Genomic DNA, 27,870 nt, shown 5'->3' on the forward strand with positions numbered 1-27,870 from the left:
AACATTTGTTGATCACCTACTCTATGCCCTTCTCTGGGGCTGGGCAACAAGAGGCCAGGGATCCAGATCCACAGTCTCTTTCCTCAAAGTGCCCTTGGAGGCTTTTCAAGTTAGAGCTCTGTTCCTCAATAATGTGTAGCTGGAAAAAACAAAACAAAACAAAACAAAACAAAACAAAACAAAACAAAACCACGCCTCAGTGTATTTTGTCAAATTTAAGATATCATCCATTTTAAGATCACCATCGTTGTATGTACCACTTATAAAGAAAAATCTCTGCCAATTAGATGATATGGCATACTACCGAATGGAAGGCACATCATGATTTCAGAGATGTTAAAATGTGAAAAAAAAAAAAAAAAGTGAGTCTTTGAATCGATGAAATTTGGCACCAATAATGGTGCTTTTGACAAATGCATGCACGTTTGGAAAGACAACATATTTTTATCGCTCTGGAGGCGGCCAAGGCTGAAGTGAGGTGCCCACCATCTCTTCCGTGCCTTCCCAGGAAAGCTCCAGGCTGCCTAGGATGTGAGGTCCTGTGGAGGAAGTAAACCCTGCTCCTCTTTTTCTCCTCACCCTCCCTACTCTGGAGGGGAAACTGAGCGTGCGAAATCACCCGCTCTCAAAGCTATAGGAAGGGATCCCGTTAAAGGAGGTGGTGCCCACCCTGCCTGGCATCAGGGCATTTTCTAAAGCACAGCAAGGTGAAGAGCGTCATCAGCATTCCTGGCTGGGCTGGTGGGCTACCGTGGGATTTGACTAGTTCCCTTTGTGCTCCAGGGTGTCTTTCAGTAGGCTCCGCCCACCCACTGGGCTTCTCCCTCATTTTGCAGGCCCAGAGAGAGACACAATGAAAGAAAGTCAGGCTGAACGTTTTCAAAGAAGCATGAAGCTTCCCAGGCAGAGGGTATAATAGTAGCTCTATTCATGGCGCCTTTGAGGTGTGACAGCTACCCCGTCTTGGAGCAAGGTGCAGAGAGCCCATGTGCAGGGGCACCCGTGTGTCTAGCTCTATTTATTATCTCTTTTATAAAAGCCATGTTTGATTTAGGATTCTGCTTTGGAGCTGACATTTTCATGCTTTTCTGTGAAGGAGAGGAAGGGGACGAGTGCTCAGTTCTGACTGTTGTGAGCTGCTTTAGCCAGCATCCCTGTACCTCTGGATGTGCTTTCCTGGAGAATTTAACAGTCATTTTCCTTTCCCTTTGGAAAGCAGAGAGGACTTGGAACATCCCCGTGGAGGGAATTGGGAGTCCAGGCAGTGGCTGACTGAGGAGGAGGTCCTGGGTTTAATGTGTGAGGCGTGAGCTCTGAGAAGACAGGAGCCACTACCTCCTTCTGGTTGACCCCGCAGGATTTGCTGTGGGTGCTTTTAGCACTTCAGTGCATGAAGCCCGACTCCCAGCTGTATTCTTTTGCCTGGGGGCTCTCTCTGCAGGTTGCCAGCCTTAGGTCAAGCCAGAAGAGCTGGGGAATTAACCCTCACAGGGAGAAGCCCTCACCCAGGGGACAATGGAATTTGTAGAAACATCCTCTACCCTCTGGTCAGGTGAACACTGGTGGGTGTGTGTTCCACACTGGCTCGACCCTTCTCCACATTAAGCTCCAGATGCCTAGGAGGTGACTGGCTTGATGAGATGCCTTCTATTGTTCCCTTTCCTATGCCCTACAGCTCCTGAATAAGCTCCATGCATTCATAACCCCTTCTCAGGAGCTACTTTTGGAGAACTAGACCCAATCAACCCCCTGATCTCAGGGCTGAGCACATAGTAGTTGCTTCATAAATATTTCTCCCAAGACTGCAGGCCACCTGCCTTACGGGGCTGTGATGAGGATCAAATCAAATAACATGAGCAAAAGTGTGCTGGGACTTTCAAAGTGTAGGACAATGTAAGGAAGGGTGGGAAACTGCCCCCATTACGGGAATGGGTATATAGGAGGGGTGTGTCCGACCCACTGGGCTCCCCTCCGCTGCCAGCAGGCACCCCAGGACTTGTGTCTGTCTCCGTAGTTCCTCTGCACCAGCTCGTCCAGACTGAATCCCCCCAGGAAGGAACCGTGACCTGGAAAACGTATCACATGTACATTAAAGCTTCTGGAGGTTCGATATAAAACAACGGGTTTCTTGATTTAATTTGCATTAAAAAAATCCTTTCTCAAACTGTTGGGTTTACATTTTATGATTTCCTTAACAATTACTTCTTTTATGCTAGAGCCATTTATCAATGCTTTCATTTTTTTTTTTTTCATCCAAAGTGTGATAATACAGCCTTTTAAATGGAATCACCCTTTATCTCCATTAAAGCTGCCAGACTCTATTTATTGAAACTGAGTGAGCAGCAGCAGGAACCAGCCACGGTTCTTCCGCACCTCACTGCCTCTTCCCTGAGCACAACAGCGATCCACTCATGGCTTGCCTTCAGTGCAAGGTTCCCATCTTGGTGTGCAAAAATACCTTACAGTTTTATTCCCTGTCTCTGCCCAGCAAGACTGAGTTTTGTTTGTTTTTGAGGAATACTGAGTTGCTTCTATTAAGGTGCATATTGGTGGGGGTTTTTCCCCCCAATATATTGGCATTTTGGACCCATTTTCGAACCAGGTGGAACATATGTCCCCATTAGGGTTCAGGGTCCCAACACCCAGACTTGTGACAGCAGCCGGGAAGGCAGTTCCCAGGGGGTGGGAGCCCTCTTTCTGCAGGCTTTGAATTTTTTATGAGGGTTGGACCCACTGCAGCCTCCTCCTCTGTAACCCCTTGGACATCTCCCCTCCTCTTGTAGGGTACCTCCTCTCTCTGTTCGTGGTGTCCCTCTTCCTCCTGATGATCGGCAGCTCTGCCTTCAGCAATTGGTGGCTGGGTCTCTGGCTAGACAAGGGCTCCCAGGTGAGTTTCCCTTTGGCATTGGAAAATGTTGAGTCAGTTGCTGACGGAGAGCACGAATGCCCCCAACACCGCCCAAGAAACCTCCCACTGCCCCTTTCCATGAAGTTGAGATGAGTTGCCTGCACAGCTCAATTCCTGAAATTCCCTTTGATTTTGCAAGACAAGCAGGACATCTGGATTTCTATATGCCACCTTCAGGTTTCAAAGGATTGACTAAAAGATTGTGATCATGCCAAGCAAATGCTGCAAGTCCGTGGAGTCAAGCCTGTGTAGAATAGAGTTGGTCTTGCAGCCTCCATTGTGATGCACCTTGAGGATAGCCCTGAGGGGCTGGGGGAACCTAGCCTGGTTGTTAATTTTCCTGCCTCTGAACAGAAACCAACCTCTTATTGTTGACACTGTCAGGTGTCAGAGGGTTTCACCTCTCTCTGCCCTCCAAAGTCCCTCTGCAGGAAGCAGACATGCAAAAGCCAGACTCAGTTCCTGGTTGTGCTGCAGAGTTACCATGTATCTTTCTCAGACACCAGGTATCTGCCACCCAAAGGTCTACTCTAGACCAGGGTCCCTGAAAATTCTGCTTTTGCTGGAGCTTGCTAAAAACTCTCCCAGCTTTTGGCCAGTGGTTTCTAAGCTTTCCTGGAGCCCTGGGGAATGCTGTGTGCCCATCCTGCAAGATAACATTTTGGTATAGTTCTGTTGCTATGACAACTGAGGTGGGAAGGCAGTGGGGAGCTGTGGGCAGGGGAGAGGTCCCTATAACTCTCCTGGAGGTTGGCGCAGCTTCCTGAGGGCTTTCCCAAGGGGAGAAGCCAGTGGGAGCTCTGCGCTGTGCAGGAAAAGCACCATCTCTAGAATATTCTCAGATCCTCCCTGGCTCATTAAGAGCTCTTTTCTTGGAGAGCCCAAGGTTTCTGGTCAGAATGGAACCTTGTTCTAGGTGTGGTGCTTCACCAGTGGGCCAGTGCCATTGGCTAACTGAGCATGCAACAGGAATGGCAGACTCAGGTGTTTGCCCTGCCCCCAGGCACTGTGGACACAACTTGATGCACAGTGAAGCCTCCTGTTCAAGCGAGGCTTCTCATCAATTAGCTCCCCAGGGATGCTTTTGCTTTTAGGGATGTTCATCCATCAGCCGTCACCTCTGGTTTACATTTCCTCCATTGCTGTAATCAGCAAAATGACATTTAAAAGAAAGATGCTTGTTTGCTCCCCAAAGGCAGTTTTGACTTTCAGCACATGGCTCAGAGAAAAATGAAGCTGCCAATTCCTCAGGAGGAGGAGATGGCCTCTCCCCAGAAATGCTGGCAGAAATGCGTGTTCTTCCCCCAGCAGGATGGAGCTGTGTGTGGTCTTGACTCTTCCCAGAACTCTGTGGTTAACCAGACTCCCTCTTCCCTACCAGGGACTTCGGGATAGTGGACCAGCATCCTCCAAGATGCTCCTTGAGAAAAGGAAAGGGAAGGGACTGTGGGGCTGGCCTGGTACTGGGTCCTGAATGGGCTGCCTGAGGGCTCTTCTGCCAACTTCATGGAATCCAGATTTCCTGTGCTTCTATAATTTTTCTGGCCTGACATCACATCTTGACTCCTGAGGCATAGTTGCTTCTGGGACAGAAGCTATCTGGTCACCCTGTGCCTGCCTGCTTTGTCTGCTTTGTTTGCCCACTGACTGTGCTGAGGCTCGAGCCTTGAGCCTCATAAGTCAGGTGTCTTGGGGGCAGGTAGCCCAGAAGGAGGACCCATGCAAAGCTCAGAGGTCCTCAAAGGGAAATGACCTGATTTTTACCCCCTGGTTCATTCTTCACAATTATGCACCTGCTTTTAGCTTCTTCTCTCTGGAAAGATCCTTTGGCCAATTCCTATTTTCCTGACAATTTACCAATTCTTGGTGCTTCTCTTGTTTTTCTCCAAAGATGACCTGTGGGCCCCAGGGCAACAAGAGTGCATGTGAGATTGGTGTAGTGCTGGCAGACACGGGGCAGCGTGTGTTCCAGTGGGTGTACACAGGGAGCATGGTGTCTGTACTGACGTTTAGCGTCATCAAAGGTTTCACCTTCACCAAGACCACGCTGATGGCGTCCTCCTCATTACACGACCTCGTGTTTGACAAGGTACTGCTCCCGGGGGCTGCACGCGATTCCAGCCATTCAGCCAATGGCATTTACTGAGCCGCTACAACACATCAGGCACTGTGCTGGGCTCTGGGCACAGACACAATGCTCAAGGAGCTTACGGTCGAGTGAACTATTGAGATACCTACTGTCGACTTTGAAGGCAAACTCCAGGGACTGTGGGAATGTGCCGTGGGCCATTCTGCTCAGGCCAGACTAGGAGTGGAGGTGAAGGTGGTCAGGATGGTTTCCCTGAGGACACCACACTGCACTGGGGCAGAATGTGTACTGGCCGGCTGGCCATCTCTAGCTCCAAAGAGCCCTGAGTCCACAGAGGGCCCCACCTCCTCATTCCACTGCTGCAATAGGCAGAACTGATTAATTTTATTGATTAATTTTATTGCCTGGGCCGTGGCCAGAGCCCACAGGTGTGGCTCACACTAGGCAGACAGACACAGGGGAACTTAGCTTTTTATTGCCCCTGGAGTGCCAAATCTCCTTCTCCTTCTCCTCGGCCCCCCAGGCTGCATCTCAGGTTTGGAGGGAGGTCTGACCTGCAGGGGCTCTCCTGGGCCTCCACACAAAGGCTGAATCTCTCCCACACTCTCATTCAGGGGCGCCATAAAAATGGGGGACACCTTCACTTTCCCACGATGGCTGGCCTGGGACATTGTGTTGGGTACCGGAGAAATGCTCATGCTGCTCAAAGCATCCCAGCCCCGGCAGAGCGGTCGGTGTTCCCTAAACACACACCTCATCATGGACTCTCTGATTTTATCCACAGATCCTAAAGAGCCCAATGAGCTTCTTTGACACGACCCCCACTGGCAGGCTAATGAACCGTTTTTCCAAGGACATGGACGAGCTGGATGTGCGGCTGCCGCTTCACGCGGAGAATTTTCTGCAGCAGTTTTTTATGGTGCTGTTTATTCTTGTGATATTGGCTGCTGTGTTTCCTGCCGTCCTTTTAGTCCTGGCTGGCCTTGCTGTTGGCTTCTTCATTCTTTTACGGTAGGTCGATACGCTGTTTAAAAAGGAGCCCATAAAACCGTTGTGTATTTGGTTAACTCTGCACAATGCTGGGGTTATCAGGTGATGCTAAATTGTTGCTGTCTTCTCTGAATCTGGGAGCATACTGATTTTTAGTCCTGATGAAATGCCAGGTTCTATGCTCAGTGCTTTGCATACATCTGGCATTTTAACCTCAGAGTAACCTGAGAGGTAGGCATGACTGGGAGTTCAAGTCGGTGGTCCTAGGCCAGGAAACTAGTAACCAAGGCTGCTGTCTGTCTGCTGTTGTGCTCTCAACCATGGAGATGAGCTCTCTCCGCCATCCTGCTGCTGGAGAAGAGAGAGAAGACAGTCCTTAGTTACTCTGAGCTTTGGGAACTATCTCCCCTCCCCCGCCCACAACCACTGATACGGTTAAGAGGAAAGCCTCAGGCAGCTAGGCACTGGGGAGTCCTGCTGCGGCTGTGCCCCACTGCACTACCTCACCCACCTTGGAGGGAAACAGGAGGGTGGACTGACCCTAGCCCTTGAGAAACCCAGTTCTACCCTGTTGCTGGGGTGAGCTGGAGTTCTCAGCAGGCAGCATGGTGCATATCATATAAGGCCAAATAGTTGGAAATCAGAGAAATTTCCACCAGAGCCCCAGCCCTACTGCAAAACTAGCTGGAAGACATTGGGACAAGCCTGTTTCCTAATCCCTAAAGGTAATCGCTAAAACATACACCTGGCACATGAACCAGGAGGCTATTAAGAGTATCAAATGAAACTGTAGGGCTCTGAGTGACTTATAAATTAGAACTGGAATACAGCTGACCTTGAACAACATGGGTTTGAACTGCACAGGTCCACTTATATGTGGGTTCTTCTTTTTGATAAATATTTTACCATGCTATAAATGGGTTTTCTCTTCACTTTGATTTTTTAATAACTTTTTTTTACTCTAGCTTACTTTATTGTAGGAATATAGTATATAATACATATAACATAAAATATGTGTGAGTCAACTGTTTATGTGATTGGTAAGGCTTCCTGTCAACAGCAGGCCATTAGTAGTTAAGTTTCTGAGGAGTCAAGAGTTCTATGCAGATTTCTACCTGCATGGGAGGTTGGCTCCCCTACCCTTGCACTGTACAAGGATCAGCTGTACCATGTTATAGGAACTTGAGTTTTCATCAAACTCAACAATATGTTCATTATCCTCCTAGATGTGCCAAATTTTGGGTCGGACACTAAGGATCTCAAAGAGGGCCCCCCAAATTGTAAAAGATTCAGCCCCCAAATCCTGGACCTGCCTCCACCTGTAAGCAAGTTCATTTGTTTTCATCCAGGGACACCGCACTCAAAGCTGAGTTTTTGAAACAGCACTTTGGCCGCAGTGTAGAGGATGGATGGAGCTACGGAAAGACTAGGGTCAGGGCTACTGGATGAGAGATTCTTGAAATGTAGAGGCTGAATGAGAGTTGAGACAGGTGGCAGCAGTAGGGGCCAGAAAAGGGTAGATTTGGGAGCCATTTCTGAGATGGTCTTTGGAGTTAGGGGTTGGGAGAAACCAAGGATGGTTCCCGGATGGGGAGGGACATGAAGAGAGATATGAGTGATATGGAAAGAGAAGCAGTTCCGGTAATCACATCTGTGGGCTTACATTTGGATGTTTCTAGTTTGTGGGTCAGGTCTGCAGATGATGCCTACAGGCAGTGGGAAATGAGGACATAGGACTGCATTGCAGCTGGAAAGGTGGACTCTGCATCTTTGGCTTCTGTGCAGGAGCTGGTGTGACCGTAGGAACAAGCACCAGTGCCCTGGACTCTGTCTTTGGTTTCCCATGGTCTCCCTGGTGACTCCAAGAAAGGTCACATGGCCTCACTGTCCAACCTCAAGGGTTAATTGTCATGACCCAATAAAATACTTTCTGCAAGTCCTTTGCAAAGATAAAGATGTCTTGGATACCACTTCTTAAAATGGACTCCTTGGCTTGATGCTTGTTTTCGTAATCCCTGTGTTTGACTGACCGTTCGTTGTTTCTGTCTGTTCTCCAGTTTATGCTGTTGACTTACTTAGCCAATGGTTTTTCTCTGCTCTGCACCCCTACTTCTTGCTACAAAGACAGGCCAGACCATGGCTGGCTATGACTGAATTACCTAAATATTTCCAGCTAACTCACTCGAGCTCTGAGCTAATGAGGTCTTCCTTCCTCTCCCCCGAGTGAGTTTCAGCTGAGAATCTGAGGGCAGATTAGATTCCCTGTCGTGGGCCAGCCTGCCAATGTGCCTGCCTGAGGGCAGTAGTCTGGTGCTCAGCAGGGTCCTGGAACTTGAGCACCCAGGGGAGTTGCATCCTGTGGAGGGGTTTTGTTCTAAAGTCAGCTCCTGAGGCTATGATTCAAATTACCTTTGAAAATGCCTTTAGAAGACCATGCATTGGCAGTTGACAAGCCAGATTTTCTTCCAGAATTGGAACAGATCACTTTTTCTTTGGTTGGGTCCCCAAAAGTGCTTGGCTTGTATTAGGAGCTGCATTGTATGAAAATTTCTGGTCTTCAAAGACTGGAATCCCATCTCCTGCAGCGAGATATTCATGCTACAAGAAGCACTCAAAACAGACCACAGCAAGGAATAGCTCACATTTCTGAGATCCTTCTCTCCTTCCTCTCTTCCTTCCTTCCTTTCTTCCTTCCTTCTTTCTTTCCTCAGTTTCAGGTTTGTATTTAAATTCCAGGGGCGCCTGGGTGGTTCAGTGGGTTAAGCCGCTGCCTTCAGCTCGGGTCATGATCTCAGGGTCCTGGGATCGAGCCCCACGTCGGGCTCTCTCCTCAGCGGGGAGCCTGCTTCCCTTCCTCTCTCTCTGCCTGCCTTTCTGCCTACTTGTGATCTCTGTCTCTCAAATAAATAAAAATAAATAAATAAATTCCAGTTAGTTAGCATATAGTGTAATATTAGTTTCAGGAGCAGAATTCAGTGATTCATCACTTCCACACAACATCCAGTGCTCATCACAACAGTACCCTCCTTAATGCCCATAACCCATTCAACCCATCCCCCTCCCATCTCCCTCCATCAACAGTTTGTTTTCTATAGTTAAGTCTCTTTTATGGTTTGCCTGTCTCTCTTCTATTTCTCCCCATGTTCATCTGTTTTGTTCATTAAATTCCACATGTAAGTGGGATCATATGGCATTTGTCTTTTTCTGACGGACTTCATTTAGCATAATACAATCTAGCTCCATCCATGTCATTGCAAATGTCAAGATTTCATCCTTTTGATGGCTGAGTAATATTCCATTATATGTGTACACACACACACACACACACACACACACACACACACACACACATACCCCAACACATCTTCTTTATCCATTCATCAGTCAACGGACATTTGGGCTCTTTCCATAATTCATCTATTGTTGATAATGTTGCTATAAACATCATGGTGCAACTATCCCTTCAAATCAGTATTTGTGTATCCTTTGGGTAAATACCTAGTAGTGCAATTGCTGGGTAGTTCTATTTGGAACTTCTTGAGGAACCTCCACGCTGTTTTCCAGAATGGCTGCATCAGTTTGCACTTCCACCAACAGTATAAGAGAGTTCCCCTTTCTCTGCATCCTTGCCAACATCTGTTGTTTCCTGTGTTGTTAATTTTACCATTCTGACAGGTGTGAGGTGATATCTCATTGTAGTTTTGATTTGTAGTTCCCTGATGATGAGTGATATTGAACATCTTTTCATGTGTCTGTTAGCTGTCTGGATGTCTTCTTTGGAAAAATGTCTATTCATGTTGGACACACATTTCTGAGACCCTATCTGTCCCACAGCTGGGATGGCCTGTCCTAGAGGAGAGTGGTGGGCCAACACCTCTCTCTAGTTATATGGCACCCATCTGACTTAAACTTTGTCTTGAGTGCATAGTCAGACCTGTGTGTGCTAAGAGAGAGCCTTAGAGACCCTACTCTGTGGCCTTCTTGATCTCCCCACAGCATTTTCCATAGAGGAGTCCAGGAGCTCAAGAAGGTGGAGAACATCAGCCGGTCTCCCTGGTTCTCCCACATCACTTCATCCATGCAGGGCCTGGGCATCATCCACGCCTATGACAAGAAGGAGGACTGCATTAGCAAGTGAGTCCGGTGCTGGGACCCTGCTCCAGGGATCCCCATTTCACACCTGACCCTGAATGGGAGGTCATAACATTAAAAGGGAAGTCTGGGATGCTGGGGACTCTCTGTAGGTGAATTGCTGGCAGAATCAAGAAGGAGCAGTGTAAGGCACTAGACCTTTCTCCCTAGTATCTGGGGCCCAAAAGTTGTGAGCTCATTCAATGACAACTTTGGTATATGAATTTACAAGTTTTATTTTTTGCACTAGAAGCAAAATGCATCCAATTCAGGAAAATAGGAGAAATCAGGAAAAAGAAGGAAAAAAATCACCCATAAGTCCCCAACCTAAATCCCATTAGTATGTTCATATATTTCCTTCAATTTTCATTTTTCCTGTTTCTTAAGTATTCATAATCATGTTTGTCTCATTTTATTTTTAAATGGCATTTTAAAAATGTTATAACATATTTCTCATAAAAATAAATTTTAAAGGCCATATTATATTTTACTTCATGGATACAGCACTTCCCTTCTTTTTAAAATGTGGGGACTAGATTAAGTGAATTTCTCTGAAGTCTTCCAGCTCCAAACTTCTAAAATACAGTATAAATTGTATCAACCATATAGGCTCACCATGGTAGCAAAGACTTCTAAATTTTAGCAACTTAACATAGTACGTGTTTATTTTTCCTCAAGTCACATTTTTAAAAAAGATTTTATTTATTTATTTGGCAGAGATCACAAGTAGGCAGAAAGGCAGGCAGAGAGAGGAGGAGGCAGGCTCCCCACTGAGCAGAGAGCCCAGTGTGGGGCTCGATCCCAGGACCCTGAGACCATGACCTGAGCCGAAGCCGAAGGCAGAGGCTTTAACCCACTGAGCCATCCAGGTGCCCCTCAAGTCACATTTTCACGAAAGTCCGTAGTGCAGGGGAAAGGGGTATTGTTTCACTGGGACTTTTCCATCCTGACGGCCTTGGGGTTCTACTCTAGGATCTTCTGTGTCTAACTGGAAGATAAGGTGAGGAATGAGTGCAGGACCTCATAGGGAATTTTTATGGGTTAACTCCAATGAAGATACTCATCATTTCTGCACACTCATTGACCAGTCTTCGTTCACCTGGGCTCACCTAACTGCAAGGGAAGCTGGGAAATGGAGTCTAGCTGTGCCCACAGGAAGAAAAGAAAATGGGGTTTGCTGAATCCATAGCAGTATCTGCCACAATGGGTGTTCTATTTTGTTTTGTTGCTGTTGTTTGTTTTGTTTTTCCCTATATTTTCCTGCCTTAAAAACCTAACACACCAGGGGCGCCTGGGTGGCTCAGTGGGTTAAAGCCTCTGCCTTCAGCTCAGGTCATGATCCCAGGGTCCTGGGATCGAGCCCTGCATTGGACTCTGCTCAGCGGGGAGCCTGCTTCCTCCTCTCTCTCTGCCTGTCTCTCTGCCTACTTGTGACCTCTGTCTGTCAAATAAATAAATAAAATCTTAAAAAAAAAAAAAAAAAAAACTAACACACAGGACACCTGGCTCACTCCATTGGTTAAACATCTGCCTTTGGCTCAGGCCATGATCTCAGGGTTTTGGGATCGAGCTCTACATCAGACTTTCTAATTAGTGGGGAGCCTGTTTCTCCCTCTCCTACTCTCTGCACTTGTGTTCCCTCTGTCACTGTCTTTCTCTGTCTGTCAAATAAATAAATAAATCTTAAAAAACAAACAAACCCAACACACACTTCAAGTTTGGGTATAGTTCTCTCCTTCTCTCTCTTCCTGTGCTTTGCCACCTAGGATTTCAGTGTAGACTTGGTATGCCAGCTTGCCCTTAAGTTCAGTTGGTGGCTGTGCTATTCCTAGTTGAATCAGAATGTCATCTGTCAAGAGTCCTGCGTCACACAAGGACCCTTCCCGTGTTCTGGTCATGAAGAAAGTCTCCTGTCCATGGAGTCATTCATCGACTTACTCATGACAAACAAAACAGATACAAGCTCTGTCTTCCTGCAGATTCTTTAGCAAGGTTTCCAAGGAAATCCTACAGGACAGTTGAGTCCTATGGTTGATGGGGCCCCCTTCTTTTTATACTTTCTTTCCCGTCGTGGACTTTACAGAGGGCTTGGGCTTCTGACATGTATTGCTCTTGTCACCAGACAAAAATGTCACAGGACTGAACAGAGCCTTGAGGTCAAATTCCAATCTGTTTCTTTTGTTCCTGTGCAGTCTAACCAACCACACAGATAAGACCACACATGACTCCTAAGTCACTTAAACCGTCAGCTGAATTTGTAGGCTTTATAGCTGTAGGGTAGAAACACCATGGTGTTTGGAAGAATATTTTAACTAAGCTCTGGGGAAAATCAGTTAGGGTGGAAACAAAGCGGAGGGTGCTACAGGACCTGGCATAGCTGGTCAGAGGTGCTTCCAGAGTCTTTTAAGGAGTTTTGGAACAGGATGGAGTAGCAATACCTGAGGATGTTTGTGACTGTACCAGTGGAGGAATCTTAACTCTTTAGGGGTTTAAACATTGGAAGTTTTTTGTTTTTTTCCCAATAATGTCTACCAGTTGTTCTGATGAAGCCTCTTTCCCAATAGGTGAGGGGAACCTCCAGTGGCAGTTGGACGTGATGTCTCCTGTGGTTAATTGTTCAGCTCAGTTAAAATTTCAATCTTGAATGTGTAGTTGACCCTTGAACCATGTGGGTTTGGGAGCATCAATACCCCACACAGCTGAAAATTTGCATATAACTTTGGACTCCCCCTAAAGTTAACGACTAGTAACCTACGATTGACTGGAGGCCTTACTGATGACATAAACAGCGAATTAACACATATTTCATATGTTATATGTATTATATACTATATTATTACCATAAAGTGAGCTAAAAAAAAGTGCTATTAAGAAAATCATAGGGGAGAGAAAGTACATTTATAATACCACATTGTATTTATTGGGGAAAAAAACCATATATAGGTAGACTCATGCAGTTCAAACCTATGCTGTTCAAGGTTTCACTGTATTCCCTCCTTGACACACCCAGAGGCTTGGAGTAGTAACACTGTGCTATGTGTATGTCCTGTGCAGGATGGGGGCCAGGTGTGCTGCTGGAAAGCCCCTGGTCTATTCTTTTAAAAATCCTCTCCCTTTTCTCAGAGACTGGTTTCCTGAGGCTGGTGCAAGGGAATGGAATTGGGAAGATGCATCCTTGGGCCATTATCTCCTTCCTGCTGCTTATTTCTGCTAATCAGGCAAAATGTGCCAATGTGGTGTGGCAAGGTAGAAGCTCCAACAGGACCAAATCCCTAGCAGCTCTGCTGGGCATTGTTGATGATCAAGACCAGCCTGGGTCTTCCAGAGAGCTCTTCCAGGGCAGCCTCACACTGCATTCCATTGATGTGGGGCCACTTTGCCTCACGCCGAGGAATACTGCATTAACACTGCAGCACCAAATGTCACCCCTCTGCACTCCCAACTGTAGCAATAGCAGGAATGGGCAGGATCTGCCTTCCACACATCTGGGGAATGAGCAACTCCAGGCGCGGGTCTTGTCCTCATCCTTGGTGGTGTCATTGTTCTGTCCCTCTACTCCGTGCCCTTTTCTTTCACTCACTGAATACACATGGGGGTACAAGATGTCAGCTTTTTTTTTCTGGAGGGGACCCTCAGCTTTATAAACAATTGCCTTGACTCTTCTTTCTCTGATTTGAGGAGGAGGGAACGAAACATAGTCCTTGATTCTCCCTGAAGGCAACCTCCTCCACAATTAACCCTCACCCCTCTTAGGAATCAAGGGGGCCAACTATCAATTCCACCAGTCCTTTGTGGGGAGTGGCTGACTCCAAAAAGGGGATCTTTTCATGGTAGAGCATGAGACACTGAGCACCTTTTGTTCTCAGCTGTGAGTTCTAGTTGCCATTTCTGGGAAAGAGAAAGAAACCACTCAGCACTATACTGTCACTTGGGGCATTTGCAAATCAAAGAGACCTATGGCAGCAGATTTTAGAGTATGGATATTTCCCCAACTTTGTAAGGGAGTCCTATGTAAAGTGCATTAGTCCTTGATTAAAAATCCCCCTAGCCTTAATTTTCCAGTAGCCCCAACCCTAAGTCTATGGAAGCACATCTGATCTCCTATTTTGTCTGATCTTTTAATTTTAGGTTTAAGATGCTAAATGATGAAAACTCCAGCCATCTCCTATACTTTAACTGTGCTCTCAGGTGGTTTGCTCTAAGAATGGACGTCCTCATGAACATTGTGACCTTCATTGTGGCCTTGTTGGTGACCCTGAGCTTCTCCTCAATTAGTGCTTCCTCCAAAGGCTTGTCTTTGTCTTACATCATCCAGGTAACACCTCATATAAGGTTAGGCTTGACCTGGAGTCCCTGGCATAGGGTATACCAAGGAGGATGGATGTAAGAGAAGAACCAATTCAAATGGGTTCAAAGAATAAAGAACTGACTGGCTCACATCATTCAAAGATCTGGTGGTTATATGGGTTTTAGGAACAGTTGGATCATAGCCCCTGGCTTTGTCTTTATTCTGTGATGACTTCCTTCATGGTTGTACAATGGTGACTGAGAATCTGAGGGTTGTAACAGGCAGGAAGGAAGAAGAAAGCTTTTCCTACACTAGCCACTGAGCAAAAGCCCTGAGCTTTACTCTTACTGGATTAATTTGGGCATCCAAGAATTAGTTAGTGCCTGGATAGAATTGGGATGATTGCCTTAGGCCAAAGGATGGAGTCACACCCTATCTGACCCCCAAGTAACACAGCTGTCCCACAATAGAGAGCAGGAGAAGAATGCTGGAGTGGCAGCCATGATGTCCATGACAAATAATACTGACTTCTCATTTTGGTTGCTTTGGGGTTTTTCTTTAAAAAAATAACGTAATCGGGAAATAATAGTAATAGAGGATCATTTCAATCTTTGCCTCTGCCTTCACATCTTCCTCTCTTTTGTGTCTTCTCCTCTGTGTCTTGGAAGGACAATTGTCATTAGATTTAGGGTCCACGCAGGTAATCCAGGATGATTTCGCGATCCTTAATTACACTTGCAAAGATCCGTTTTTTCAAATGAGGTAACATTCACAGTTCTCAGGGATTTGGATGTAAGCATACCTTCTAGGGGGATCACCATTCAATCTCCCTAATATATTGCTTACACTCATATTTCAGGGTTGGCTCCTAGGGGATCTTGGCTCATCAAGGCTCATTCTGCCTTGAGCTGACTATTTTGGGCACTGTTGTAAATTTTGTATGTAAATTAATTTATTTTTTCACATAACAACCTATGAGATAGGTACTGCCATAGTCCTCATTTTATAGATGAGAAGATTGAGGCTCAGAAGACTTCTCCAACCTCACACACCTGTCATGTGTGAGAGCTAGGCTTTGAACCCAGGTCATTTGGGTCTGATACCCATCTGAATGTGAATCTTGAATGGGGTCTGTGTATGTGTGAGTATGTGTGTCTTGTCTAGGGGATAAAGTGTCCAGCTACCTCTGGTTGGGAAAACGATGAGGGGAAGGAAATAGATGGGTCTATATGGACTACCAATCAAATCAGTCTCTTTGTGGCTCCTTTTCACACCTGAAGCCTGTCTGAGTTCTAGATAGATAAGCTAGATGGAAGGCTCAGTAAGTCCCTGCAGCACATTCTGCCTCCATTCTGTCAAAGGGCTTTTCTTCCCCTTTCCATCTTCCAGAATCTGTGACTCTTTCATTCAAAGATATCTCTTCCCACCCCATTTGCCATTAAAGGTCTATTCCTTTTTGAAAATCTCTCTGATATCATTTTAATGGCATTTGGGGAAAGGGAAGGAATACAAATATATTCTCAGATCTTTATCTTAAGTGGGAAAAAATGAATTTTTCTTGGGTAGCCAGTTTCCCTCATTGATGGATGTTTTTATTTGTTGTTGCCTAGTAAAATAGAAAGCAGATGATGTTGAAATAGATTCAACTTGGTCCAAGTGAAACACAACAACTGAGGTTGTGCTTTTTGGGGATATCATTAGCTTTCCCTGAGATTGTTTCCAACATTACTATAAGGCTAGAGAATTTGAACACACTGAGATCTAGGGGAACACTTCTCTAGCTGGCTTTGTGGCTTTGTTGAGCATTAGCCCTCTTCGGAGAAAACAGAATCCAAATGACAGAGCTTCCTTTGAGAATAGATGAGACTCCCTAGATGTGTGAAGTCTCACAGAGCAGAAAGTGAATGCAAAGTGACATTACATAACATCATGGAGGAGAATGAGCACTTACTGGGCCAACACTGTGCTGACAGGAGATTTCTAAACTTATGGAGGGTTGCCCGGGGCCTTGATGGGCTGATACTCTTGAATCTAACAAAACATGTATAAGCCCTTCTCAAGGGCAGGCTCACTCATTCATTGACCAGGTAGCCACTGAACACCTGCCATGAGCCAGGAAGTCTGATAGCTGCTGTGGATTCAGCAATGAACAAGCTGGACAGGTCCCTGCCATCATGGAGCTCATACTTTATGGGATAAGAAGAGATGTAATGTGGGATGGAATAAATAAGTGCCAAAGTAAATCAATGAGAAGTCTTTGGAAATTGTTTAAGTGTTAGGAAGATAATAAATCAGGGAATGTGACTGTCAGTAGGGAAGCAAAATTAGATCCTATAGTCAGAGGATACCTCTGCCAGGAGGTAACTTCCAAACTGATACCTGAATGACAAAGAACCAAAGAAGATGGAAGGCAGAATGCTTCAGGCTGGGGGGCAGGGCAAAGTTTGGGGTAGGCAGGAGCTTGGTACATTTGAGGAACTCAGAAGTTCATGTAGTTTGAGCAGATTGATAGAAAATAAGGTCTGAGGCATTGGCAGAAATAGACTCTGTAGGGCTTTGTCACCCATGACAGGGGGGTTGTTTACATTTAAAAAAAAGATTCTTCACTGTGGCACTATGGAAATTTGGTCTGGATGATCCTCTTTGTGAGAGGCTACCCTGTGTATTATAGGATGTTAGCATCCCTGATCTCTAACCAAGAAATCCCAATAGGACCTCCCTCCTCCAAGGTTGTGACAACCAAAAGTATCTCTAGATACGAAATGCTTCCTGAAGGGCAAAATCACCCAGGTCAAGAGCCACTGCTTTAAGAAAAATGGAAAGCCAGTGGCATGTGTTAATTGGGAAAGCAGCAAAGGAACCTGGAAAAGGGTCTGGACCTACACCACTCATCCCTTCATTCACCTGCTTGGGCCCACCTCCTCCTTCTTGTTAAGGCCACTTGCTGCTACTCAGAGCTACCCAAGCCCTGAGTTAACCTGGTAGACTTCTTACTGTAAATGCCTGCACTCACACAGTTCCTTAACTTACCTAACTGAGGCAACCCCACCCCCAAGCCTAGCCACTCTTTCACATCATCCTGTTTTATTGGCATTCTCACCATTTCTTGAAATTACCCATGCCTTATCCTGCCAGCCTACTAGAACATAAGCCTCAGGAGGGCAGGGGTTTTGTTCAAAACATTTAGCCCTGGGAAACCAGCAGCCCTCCTCCCCCCACAAGCAGTGCCTGGCCCACAGCCACTGCTCACCTAGGGAAGAAGACCTCATCCTGCCTTGAGCTGACTAACCTACTTTGCACCTGAGGCAGATGCTGTTGGTGCACCAACCTTCCAGGGCAGGTCAGTTGGCATCCTGCTGCTACAGGAAGGTGCTCAGTTCAAGCCCAGAGCAGGCAACAGATGTGGGGAGTTCCCCCAGTTGAAAGTGGCCCAGCAATGATTAAAGGGGAGTCAGTGGAGATGTAGCCCAGCTTTCTTAGGATGACTCAAGTGTGTTCCATACGATATCCCAGAGCTTCCAGTGGGATCAAGTTTCAGTTTCAGTTACCCACAGCTGAACCTCTTGTGACTTACCTTCTCTTCTGTGCCCCACTTCTCCCTGCTCCTACTGGTACTTTTGGGGTCCACCTCCTGGATTAATTTCCTAGGGCTGCTGTAACAAGTTACCATAATCTAGTGGCTTAAAACCAGATAAATTTATTCTCTCACAGTTTTAAAGGTCAGAAGTCCCAAAGGTGTAGTAGACAGGACCTTGTTCCCTCTGAATGGTCTAGAGGACAATCTGTTCCTTGTCCCTCCCAGCTTCTGGTGGCTCTTGGCATTCCTTGGCTTGTATGTAGTTGCAGCATTTCAATCTTTGCCTCTGCCTTCACATCTTCCTCTCTTTTGTGACTTCTCCTCTGTCTCTTGGAAGGACAATTGTCATTAGATTTAGGGTCCACGCGGGTAATCCAGGATGATCTGGCGATCCTTAATTACACTTGCAAAGATCATTTTTTTCAAATGAGGTAACATTCACAGTTCTCAGGGATTTGGATGTAAGCATACCTTTTAGGGAGATCACCATTCAATCTCCCTAATATATTGCTTACACTCATATTTCAGGGTTGGCTCCTGGGGGATCTTGGCCTGAGGTAGATGACCTTAGCAAGCTGCATTCCCCACTCTGAGTCTAGATTTTCTCACGTTTGAAGCAAACAGATGGGCTTAATGGTTTTCTTCTACCTCTGATGATCTGTGGTGATTGGAGTTCAGTTGCTGCTTGGCTGTGGGTAGGGTAAAGCAGAGAGGGCATAGAGGTGCAGGACCCCACCAGATGGCAGCAAGGTCGGGGGGGGGGGGTACCCAGCAGTTCTGTAGCCCTGGGAGATTCCAGCTCAATAGCATCTCCGTGTCGCTCAGACTAAGAGTGATAAAGTGATACTGTGGGGGGATGGTACTTGCCATCTGGATTGCCAGGGAAAATGTCATTACCCATTTGTTTCGGAATGCAGAGGAAATGTTTAAAGGCAAAATACCCCAGTATCTTCACTTCTAGGCACTTGGGTGGGAATACAGGCCTACTTTCTGTGTTCCCCCAAGTGAGACTGGGGAGGACAGGGGTACTTCACCCCAGGGGGGTGGAACGGTGGAACCCAAGGGAGGAAAGGGCTCTAACCCAGCTGCTTGCTTCTCTACAATAGCTCAGCGGACTGCTCCAAGTGTGCGTACGCACAGGGACAGAGACCCAGGCCAAATTCACCTCTGTGGAGCTGCTCCGAGAGTATATTTTGGTAAGAAATTAGTGTATGCCAGAGGAGGGCCTAGTTAACTCTGGCAGAATTTATGTAGGGGTTTGATTTTTTGACATGTGAAAGGGATCTTTTAAAAACTGAAGTGGGACCACAACCTTCTTCTTAAAACCCATATTTACTCTAAAGTTCTTGAGCTTGAGGAAGAGATACTTTTAAAAACATTTTTTTTTTTTTCCCCTCAAGGGCAGTTTCTGCACACAAAAAGAGAAATCAGTGGCTAACTTTAGTTCTAAAACTAATATTTGATTGACTGAAATTGTAAATCACAAAAAACAATGATTGAATTCCCTAAAAGCTTTTTAAAAAAGATATATTTATTTATTTGAGAAAGAGAGAGAGAGAGAGAGAGAGAGAGCATGGGTGTGGGGCAGTAGAGGAAGAGGGAGAAAGAGAATCTCAAGCAGACTCCTTGCTGAGCAAGGAGCCTTATGTGGGGCTTGATCTCATGACCTTGAGACCATGACCCTGAGATCATGACTTTAGCTGAAACCAAGAGCTGGACACTCAACCAACTCTACCACCCAGCCACCCTTTCTCTATAAACTTTTAAGTTCAACTTAAAAATCCTGCAATTCTTTGAGAAGAAGTCTAGATAAGTCAAGCAATCACTTTTAAGGGGCTCTGAATGGCATTTGACCCCATTTACAAACTTGAACAGTTTAAAACATTTTAAATTGTATTTTAAAATTCAGCACATTCTATTCCCTTCTTAAGTATCTTGATTATCTGATTTCACAAAAAAACCTTCCAGAGGTTATATAAATCTAATAAATTACACTTATAAATACAGTAAGCTTTAAATTTGCATCCCAGTGCTGTAGATGAACAGTAAGCTTTTAACTTAAAATCATGTTTAAATAAATTATTCAATTATTCATTTTAAATTAGAATCACAAGCCCTTATGTTAGTAATATTATTATACTTAAAACACCAAATATGCAGAGTCCTTAAACTGATAATACTACCGTTACAATTTTGCTCCTCTTAAATATATATATTTTAAATATATTTATTAATATATTTATTTATGTATATATTATATTTATTTACTTATTTAAAAAATATATATTTTCTAATTGGGCATGGAGCCCAAGTTGAGGCTCGAACTCACAACCCTGAGCTGAAATCAAGAGTCAGATGCTTAACAGACTGAACCACACAGGTGCCTCAAGCTTCTCTTAAATTTTTTTTTATGAATGCTAGGTCACCTGGGGTTAAAAGTATTCACTGTCTAGAATAAAGTTATTTTCTCAGCTAATTGTGGCTGCTTATCACAGATGTGGGCTGGTCGGCCACCCTACAGGGCACATGAGGGTCGTCTTATTTCTAACAAGAGACCCATCACTTCAGAAGAGGCATTGGTCTTATAACACAGTCAAGTCGTTCTACTCCTTACTTAGACTTTGCCTTTCTTGGATTCTTGGGAAACGAAAATGTCTTTTTTATGTCACTTTAAAGACCTCTGAATCTGACATTTTGCATTCCTGTCATCTTCCTACTTCGAACACCATGATGACTCCTGCGGATATTGAAATTATATCTGATTGAATTCTGCAAATCTCAAGACTTGGTCTGGATTCATCACATAGTTTCAGGGTCAAACTGCTGACCCTAGCCCAGGCACACAAGGCCCAGTAGGAGCTGTCCCTTGTAGGGACAATAGTCCTATCTCTCTGTTCACTAAGCATCAGCCACATGACTTTTCTTTCTATTCCTCAAAGTGACCAAGCTTGCCCTGGCTTCAGGGCCTCTGCACTAGCTGTCCACTCTGCCTGGAAGGCTCTGGACTCAAATCTTCTTATAGCAGGCATCTTTTTAGCATTCCAGGTCTCAGCTTGTATGCCACATCCTCATGATAACCTTCTTCGACCCTTAAGTTACTTTCACTCCACCTACCTATTTCTACCACACACATTCTATATTCCCTTTTACAGTATTGTATTTTATAGAATACAATAGAATATTGTATTGTATATACACATATTGTGTCTATAATATATATAGATAAATATATTGTAGAATAGTATTTTATAATACTTTGTTTTATTGTCTTCATTTCTGATTTCGTTTCTTGTGTATCATCTGAGTTCCCCACCGGAATGTAAGTTCTTGACTAAGTTTATTGGTCTAGCTCACAACCATGAACACCAGTACCTAGAATGGTGGGAATGAATGAATGAATGAATGAATGAAATGGATGGAAAAGCAAATGGTTATGAACCTGTCATTGGTCACTCTGCTTTTCAGACCTGTGTTCCTGAATTCACTCACCCCCTCAAAGTGGAGGCTTGTCCCCATGACTGGCCCAGCCGTGGGGAGATAACATTCAGAGACTATCAGATGAGATACAGAGACAACACTCCCCTGGTTCTTGATGGGCTGAACTTGGTCATTCAAAGTGGGCAGACAGTTGGGATCGTTGGAAGAACAGGTTCTGGTAAGGATTAGCTCTGACTGTGCTTTTTTCAAGTTGTTTTCTTTGCATTTCTACTGCGCGTGCTGGTTAAGCCACACCAGAGGGTGAGGTGTGTGTGTGTGTGTGTGTGTCCAAACACGTGCATGCGCAACTGTGTGTGTGCGCGCGCCACGGATTGGCTGGTTTTTTTCCTCCCCCTCAAATCTTTTTACTGTAAATTAGGATTTCAGGTTGAATGGGTGTGTGGAGTTGGAAACAAACACACATCGGTTTTTGAAGTAATTAAATGAGAATCATTCTTGTGAAACAAGGCCCCCAGGATGAGTCCTGTGTTAAGAGCCCCTGTAGGGATGAGAAGGTTAACTGCGTCAGGGCAGCAGATTGCTCCCACAGAGTGAGGCCTTTCTGTCTGCGTGGTCATCTGCATGGAGCCATTTTACTGCATCACAAATTCCCTTGATAAGATTCTTGGATATGATGGAAGTGCAAACTGATGTTTGATCTGCTGTTATTGCTTGTATTGTTCCCAGGAAAGTCATCATTGGGAATGGCTCTGTTTCGTCTAGTGGAGCCCGCCGGCGGTACGATCTTCATTGATGAGGTGGATATCTGCACGATTGGTTTGGAAGACCTCAGAACCAAGCTGACCGTGATCCCCCAGGATCCTGTCCTGTTTGTAGGTACAGTAAGGTAGCTGCTTTTGATCGTCATGCATTCCTATTTTTTGGATAGGAAAAGCAGACCAGCTAGGAACTTGGTGAAGTGCCCACAGTGGGGATGAGGGAACCAGCATCATGAGGCACTGATAGAACCTGCTCCTCAGTGAAGCTTTGGGAAGAGCCAAGGACATGAACATTACCTGTATCTTATGAGCTACACCACCAATAAGCAAGAAGCTTACACATAGGGTGAGCAGATATCCCAGTTGGCCCTGGAGAGCCCCGGTTTATACTTGTGTCTCAGCATCTTATCACGTTTAGCAACGGCCACTCTCAAAAGAACCTAGTTTGTGAAATAAAGTAAGTGGTCACCCTATGCATGTAACCATCCATAGGGAAGTGCATCGATTTGTTCAAGTATAAGAACAGTAGGTTGCAACTTCTGCAGGGCTCAAGGTCTGATATCAAGGGACAAGGAGAAAACCAGTTTCTCATTCAGTCCAGTGCAAGGGCTGCCCCTCTGATGTGAGGGATATTTGTCCCACTGAGCACCCAATCAAGTAGTATGCTAGACGCACACCCAGCCACTGGGATAGCCACCTGGTGCAAGTGCCTGGGAGCTGCAGCTGTACGTCTTACTTCTGAAGGTGGAGTGAACGCAATGTCAGAGTGAATCCCCACCCCTCCACCTCCACCAAGAATTTGCAGAGGGCCAAATGCATTCTGCCACACATGGCCATTGTGAGGACCAAATCAATGTGTCTTCCTGAGTACTTATTCAGTACTATCTCACCTGCCTTGGTAGTCTCTAGTCCATCACTGAGCTGAGGGTTCTTGCTCTCTTGGCCTGAGATTGGTCATTTTATGGACCATTGTCCTGGCTAAGCACTGCTTTTGGAGGCATGGGGGTCAACACACACCACCTCTTACTCTCTCCCATATGCTGCAGAAAACATGCTCCCCCGCTCATGTCTTCCTCAGAAATCCAGCTCCCTGCTCTTTCCTTTATTTCAGGTACAACTTGGATCCCTTTGAGAGCCACTCGGATGAGATGCTCTGGCAGGTTCTGGAGAGGACATTCATGAGAGACACAGTAGGTCTCTGGGGCTCTCCAGGATGAACCTGTTTCCCAGCACTAGGACCCCAGATACCTGGCCCAGGTTTGAACTGGACAAGCACTGGGCCAGCATTTGGCCAAGCTTATTTGTTGGCATCATATATGTCAATAGAACGTGATCCTTATTTACTCTCTGTTGTTAAAAGCAACAATAGATAACATGTATTAGGCCTCTGCAGTGGTCCAGTCAAGAGCTCTGCATGCATTATCTCATTTGGTCCTGTCCTGACTACAGCCCTCTGAGGTTGGGACTCCTATCCCGGGTTTTTAGAGGTACAGAAATGAAGTCTTAGGGAAGAAACATGTGTAAGCTAGTAAGTGGCAGAATGGAGACTTCAACCCAAGTGGATATGACTCTAGAGCAGATGGGGCATCCTGCTGCTCTGCCAATAGTGTCATTTGCTTCTGGGAACAGAGATGCCACAGGAAGGCAAGGGGGCATGGCATGCTCCAGGAATGGCAAATATGGCCATGTCCTGTGAGATGGGGTCCTGTCCTATAAAAGCTGCAGCGAGAGTGAGCAGGTGAGCGTGGCCACCTCTGCAGCACAGAGGGGATTGTTTCCACCAAGACTCAGTACCAAGGTGAGCCTTCCCCAGTGCCACTATGACTGTATAAATCAGACAATGTCTTACCTTTCTTTGATGACTAGAAAGCTCTCCTATCCAATGTCTATTCTCTCCGTGGAAATGGGGACCCTGGAAGCCATTTACACTTCGTTTGTGTTTCTCTGGAGCCATATGTGCACCATTTGTCCTCTTTTGGCAAGGTGTCTACGGGGCTCTATGAATCATACCGTGATTTTAAATTATTAATGTCTGCCTACTCCCTGGTCTTTCCCTGGTGCCTGTTTGCAATGTTGAAATGATTGTTGTTTTGTACTTTCTCTTCCTCGGTAAAATAAAGTCAGCTGATGAATGCATGAGCAGGGGGCAATCAATACAGACGATGCTGGACAATTTTATAGATCATCAGCATAAATGTGGCATTTTCTGTGTTTTATAGATAATGAAACTCCCGGAAAAATTACAGGCAGAAGTCACAGAAAATGGAGAAAACTTCTCAGTAGGGGAACGTCAGCTGCTTTGTATGGCCCGTGCGCTTCTCCGTAATTCAAAAGTAAGGAAACAGCACGGAAAATGGATTGGTCAAATTTTGGATATTTCCCGCAGCGCCACTCAGTCCAGGAGGTAGAGCCCCGCGTTTGTCTTTCAGCAAAGAGAGAACAATTGAGCCATTTAAAAACCGATCACTTTCTTTTAAGACAGAGTTGTGAGGGGTAAAAATTGAAAAATAACAGCCATTTACAGCAATAGCACTTGCTTCCCTTGGGCCTCCCCCTGGGAAGCCTTGCTTAGGTATTCTCTCTGTCTTCCTAAGCGGTTTGAGTATAAGAAATCTGCCTCTCAACTCTTTTCTGCCTTGTCCCTGAACAATTCTGAGGCCTGATAAACAATACCCAGCATGCTAAAGAACACCTTTAGAATGCTAAGAAACGAGAACTGTAGAATTTGTATTCATTTTTCTTAGGGACTTAGTCATCCTTGGTTACCGATTTCAAGGAACGCGTTGCCTTTGCTTTAGAAATCCCATTCTCTCAACCCGGATCAAAGTGTAACTCACTATGTGTGTTGTGTAGATGTCCTAATGTCAGGAGTGGCAGCCAGCTCTAGCACATGTTCTGTGCTGACTGAGGCACTATGCACTGCGAAGCGGTTTGTGCGTTGTGTTGGCTTTGCATTTCATGCTCAGAAGAAGGTATAACCCCCTTTTACAGATGAGGATATGGAGTCTTGGGGCAAGTTAAGTAATTTAACCAAGGTCAAGCTGAGTTAGAGCTGAGCTCAGGCCCTCTGACTTGCAAACCTGCATTGCAGTTGGCAGAACAGTGCCCTCCTCCTCCAAAGATGTCCACGTCCTGATAACCAGGACCTGTGAATGTACCACCTTACCTGAGAGAAAGGGGGTTTGCAAGTGTAATTAAGTTGACGATTTTGAGGTGGGGAGATCCTCCTGGATTACTTGGGTGGGCCTAGTAAAATCATGCAGCTCTGAGTAAGAGGGAGGCTAAAGAATCAGAAAGAGAAGAAGAGATGTGACCAATGGAAGTAGCCATTAGAGCAATGCCAGGAAGGTAGCACGAGCCAAGGAACACAAGCAGCCCAGAGCAGCTGGCACAGGCAAGGGAACAGTTTGTCCCTAGAGCCTACAAAAGGAATGCAGCCCTGGCAATACCTTTACTTTAGGCTCTCTGACTTCCAGCTCTGCAAGACACTAAATTTGTGTTGTTTTTAAGCCTCTAAGTTTGTGCTGATTTGTTAGAGCTGTGACGGGAAACAAATACAAATTATTATAGCTCATGCTGATTCATGTTAGCACAGTAGATAAAGCCTCCTACCAGTTTGTAAGATTACAATAAACCATTTACAAAGAGAAGTAAATCATATATCACCTTATTCTTTTAGTCAGTCCCTCTGACTGAAGGAGACAGAGGTGATGTGAACTGACTTTTATTTTGCTGTTTTTTTTTTTAATGTTTGAGAGGACACACAGCTCCTGATTTTTCAGCCCTTCTCCTTCTCCTCCTCCTTCTTCTTTTTAAATAAGTAGAGCTAAGACCGGGCGTTTCCCTCTGACACAGTTTTTGGCTTAATGTGACTTATACAGAATTTGGCTTAATGTGACTTATAATGTGACTTCTACTTATAATGGCTTAATGTGCCCTCCTCAACAGATCATTCTCCTTGACGAAGCCACTGCCTCCATGGACTCCAAGACTGACACCCTTGTTCAGAGCACCATCAAAGATGCCTTCAAAGGCTGCACGGTACTGACCATAGCCCACCGCCTCAACACAGTTCTCAACTGTGACCTTGTCCTGGTCATGGAAAATGGGAAGGTACAGGAAGTTGTTGGCGTAACCTCCCCAGAGGTTTCAGTGGTTTGGATTCTAGGTGAGTGTATATTTTCTGCCCATTTCAGATCTTCTTCTCTGACTTTCAGGTGGTCGAGTTTGACAAGCCTGAAGTCCTTGCTGAGAAGCCAGATTCTGCATTTGCGATGTTACTAGCCGCAGAAAACAAAGTTCGACTGTAGAAGTCCCTGAGGGGGCCACATCCCTTGACTTTAGAGGATGCTTCAGTTGAGTTGGAAGGACCTTCAGGAGAAGGGCCTGCCATTTCCACAGGCAACACTGGCCCTCTGTCCCTCCCACCCCTGACATACAGGCTGAGCTGAGGCAGAGGTTGCTGTCCTGCCTTACCCAGCCTATGCCTCCCGACCTCATCTGGCGTGCTTGGGGTTAGTTCTGGGTGGTGAACTGAGGCAGAAAAAGCTAATGGATTAAAAAACTGACCCCACCTCCTAAAACCCCAAGGCCCCCATCAGTGTATTCCCATCAATACCACCTCAGTGCCTGAGAATGGAAACACTAACTTCCAGTGAAATCCGATCAAATAGAATAGGAAAATGCCTAAGGATGGAATTTGTAAAAGGTTTATTGCCTTGTTACCAGAAGGGAAAAGAGCAGAGTTTCCTTTCCATTGAAGTCCTATTCACATCTATTTTGAGTGTGTGACAAGCAGTAACTACACTGATCTGTAGCATGAAAGATTGATTACAGTGTTTGATGGAAAAGAATTTTTTTAAAAAATCATATGTTCCATTTGATCTATTAGAATAACGAGGAAAACAAAAGGTTGGAGTTTCTCTGTAAAAGACATTTTTATATCTCCTATATTGGTCATTAAAATGCAGTAGGAATTTAAACTACCCTGAAATGTTGCCTTGCAATTATTTTACTGAAGACTTTCCACTTTCTGTACTTCTTCCTCTCACAGACCCTCACTGCTTTCTGTGGTGACTCGGTAATAAACCCCCCACAGCATTCCCCAAATAAAAAGCTTGCTTTCCAACTTCAAGGTTTGCTCTGTCAGAAGCAAGAAAGATATGTGTCCAATAACCCAGGAGTGAGTGCTGTTAATTCATGGTAACATCTGGAAGAAAAGAAAAAGAAAAAAGAAAAGAAGAGAAAAGAGAAGAGAAGAGAAGAAAAATATCCAAAGGGTTCTTGTGCAATGTTTGCCAAGGGCACACATACAGTCTCTTTGTCTTCTTTTACCTTTGAAGTCACCAGTGATGTTTTGGTAAGGTTTTCTGGACTCACCTCCCAGCCGCCAGTCTGAGCTCTAGACGTGGCACAAGGCAGTGATGGCCAGTACATCTTATATTTGATATCTCCCATGCACCTCCCCTTCTTAGTCTTGGTCACATACACCTCCCTATCCTTTTAACCATGTCTGGCAACATGAGCACTCAAGAATAAGTGGCATGAGTGTGTGAGATTAATAACAGATGCACAGGAAGGAGAGACAGAGAGAGCATTTGAACCCTAACCAGGCTGACCTTAGGAGCCCTGCTCCTAACCCCTCTGCAACGGCCACTCGTGTCTCTTCCCCTTGGCCTGTAGCAGGGACAG

At 45.4% G+C, this 27,870-nt stretch overlaps 1 protein-coding gene across 10 annotated transcripts in view; it reads left to right on the top strand.

Moving 5' to 3' along the window:
• The window catches only part of ABCC12 (ATP binding cassette subfamily C member 12), an 82,783-nt gene extending 55,619 nt beyond the window's left edge, over positions 1–27,164 (top strand). For 2 of the 10 annotated variants that reach the window (XM_059153000.1, XM_059153004.1), the window contains 13 exons: positions 2,015–2,104; positions 2,784–2,887; positions 4,800–4,997; positions 5,782–6,008; positions 9,984–10,121; positions 14,247–14,433; positions 19,090–19,179; positions 21,449–21,638; positions 22,148–22,307; positions 23,291–23,369; positions 24,399–24,512; positions 26,128–26,292; positions 26,397–27,164. In XM_059153000.1, coding sequence (XP_059008983.1) covers positions 2,015–2,104; positions 2,784–2,887; positions 4,800–4,997; positions 5,782–6,008; positions 9,984–10,121; positions 14,247–14,433; positions 19,090–19,179; positions 21,449–21,638; positions 22,148–22,307; positions 23,291–23,369; positions 24,399–24,512; positions 26,128–26,292; positions 26,397–26,489 — 1,835 coding nt within the window. In that variant the 3' untranslated portion in view covers positions 26,490–27,164. Of the gene's footprint in view, positions 1–2,014; positions 2,105–2,783; positions 2,888–4,799; positions 4,998–5,781; positions 6,009–9,983; positions 10,122–14,246; positions 14,434–19,089; positions 19,180–21,448; positions 21,639–22,147; positions 22,308–23,290; positions 23,370–24,398; positions 24,584–26,127; positions 26,293–26,396 lie in introns of those variants that run through there. The other 8 variants (XR_009348842.1, XM_059153001.1, XM_059153002.1 and 5 more) reach the window with 8 other exon arrangements.
• Positions 27,165–27,870: the final 706 nt, after the last annotated feature.

The sequence above is a fragment of the Mustela lutreola genome, chromosome 16, assembly GCF_030435805.1.
Source record: "Mustela lutreola isolate mMusLut2 chromosome 16, mMusLut2.pri, whole genome shotgun sequence".
NCBI lineage: Eukaryota > Metazoa > Chordata > Mammalia > Carnivora > Mustelidae > Mustela > Mustela lutreola.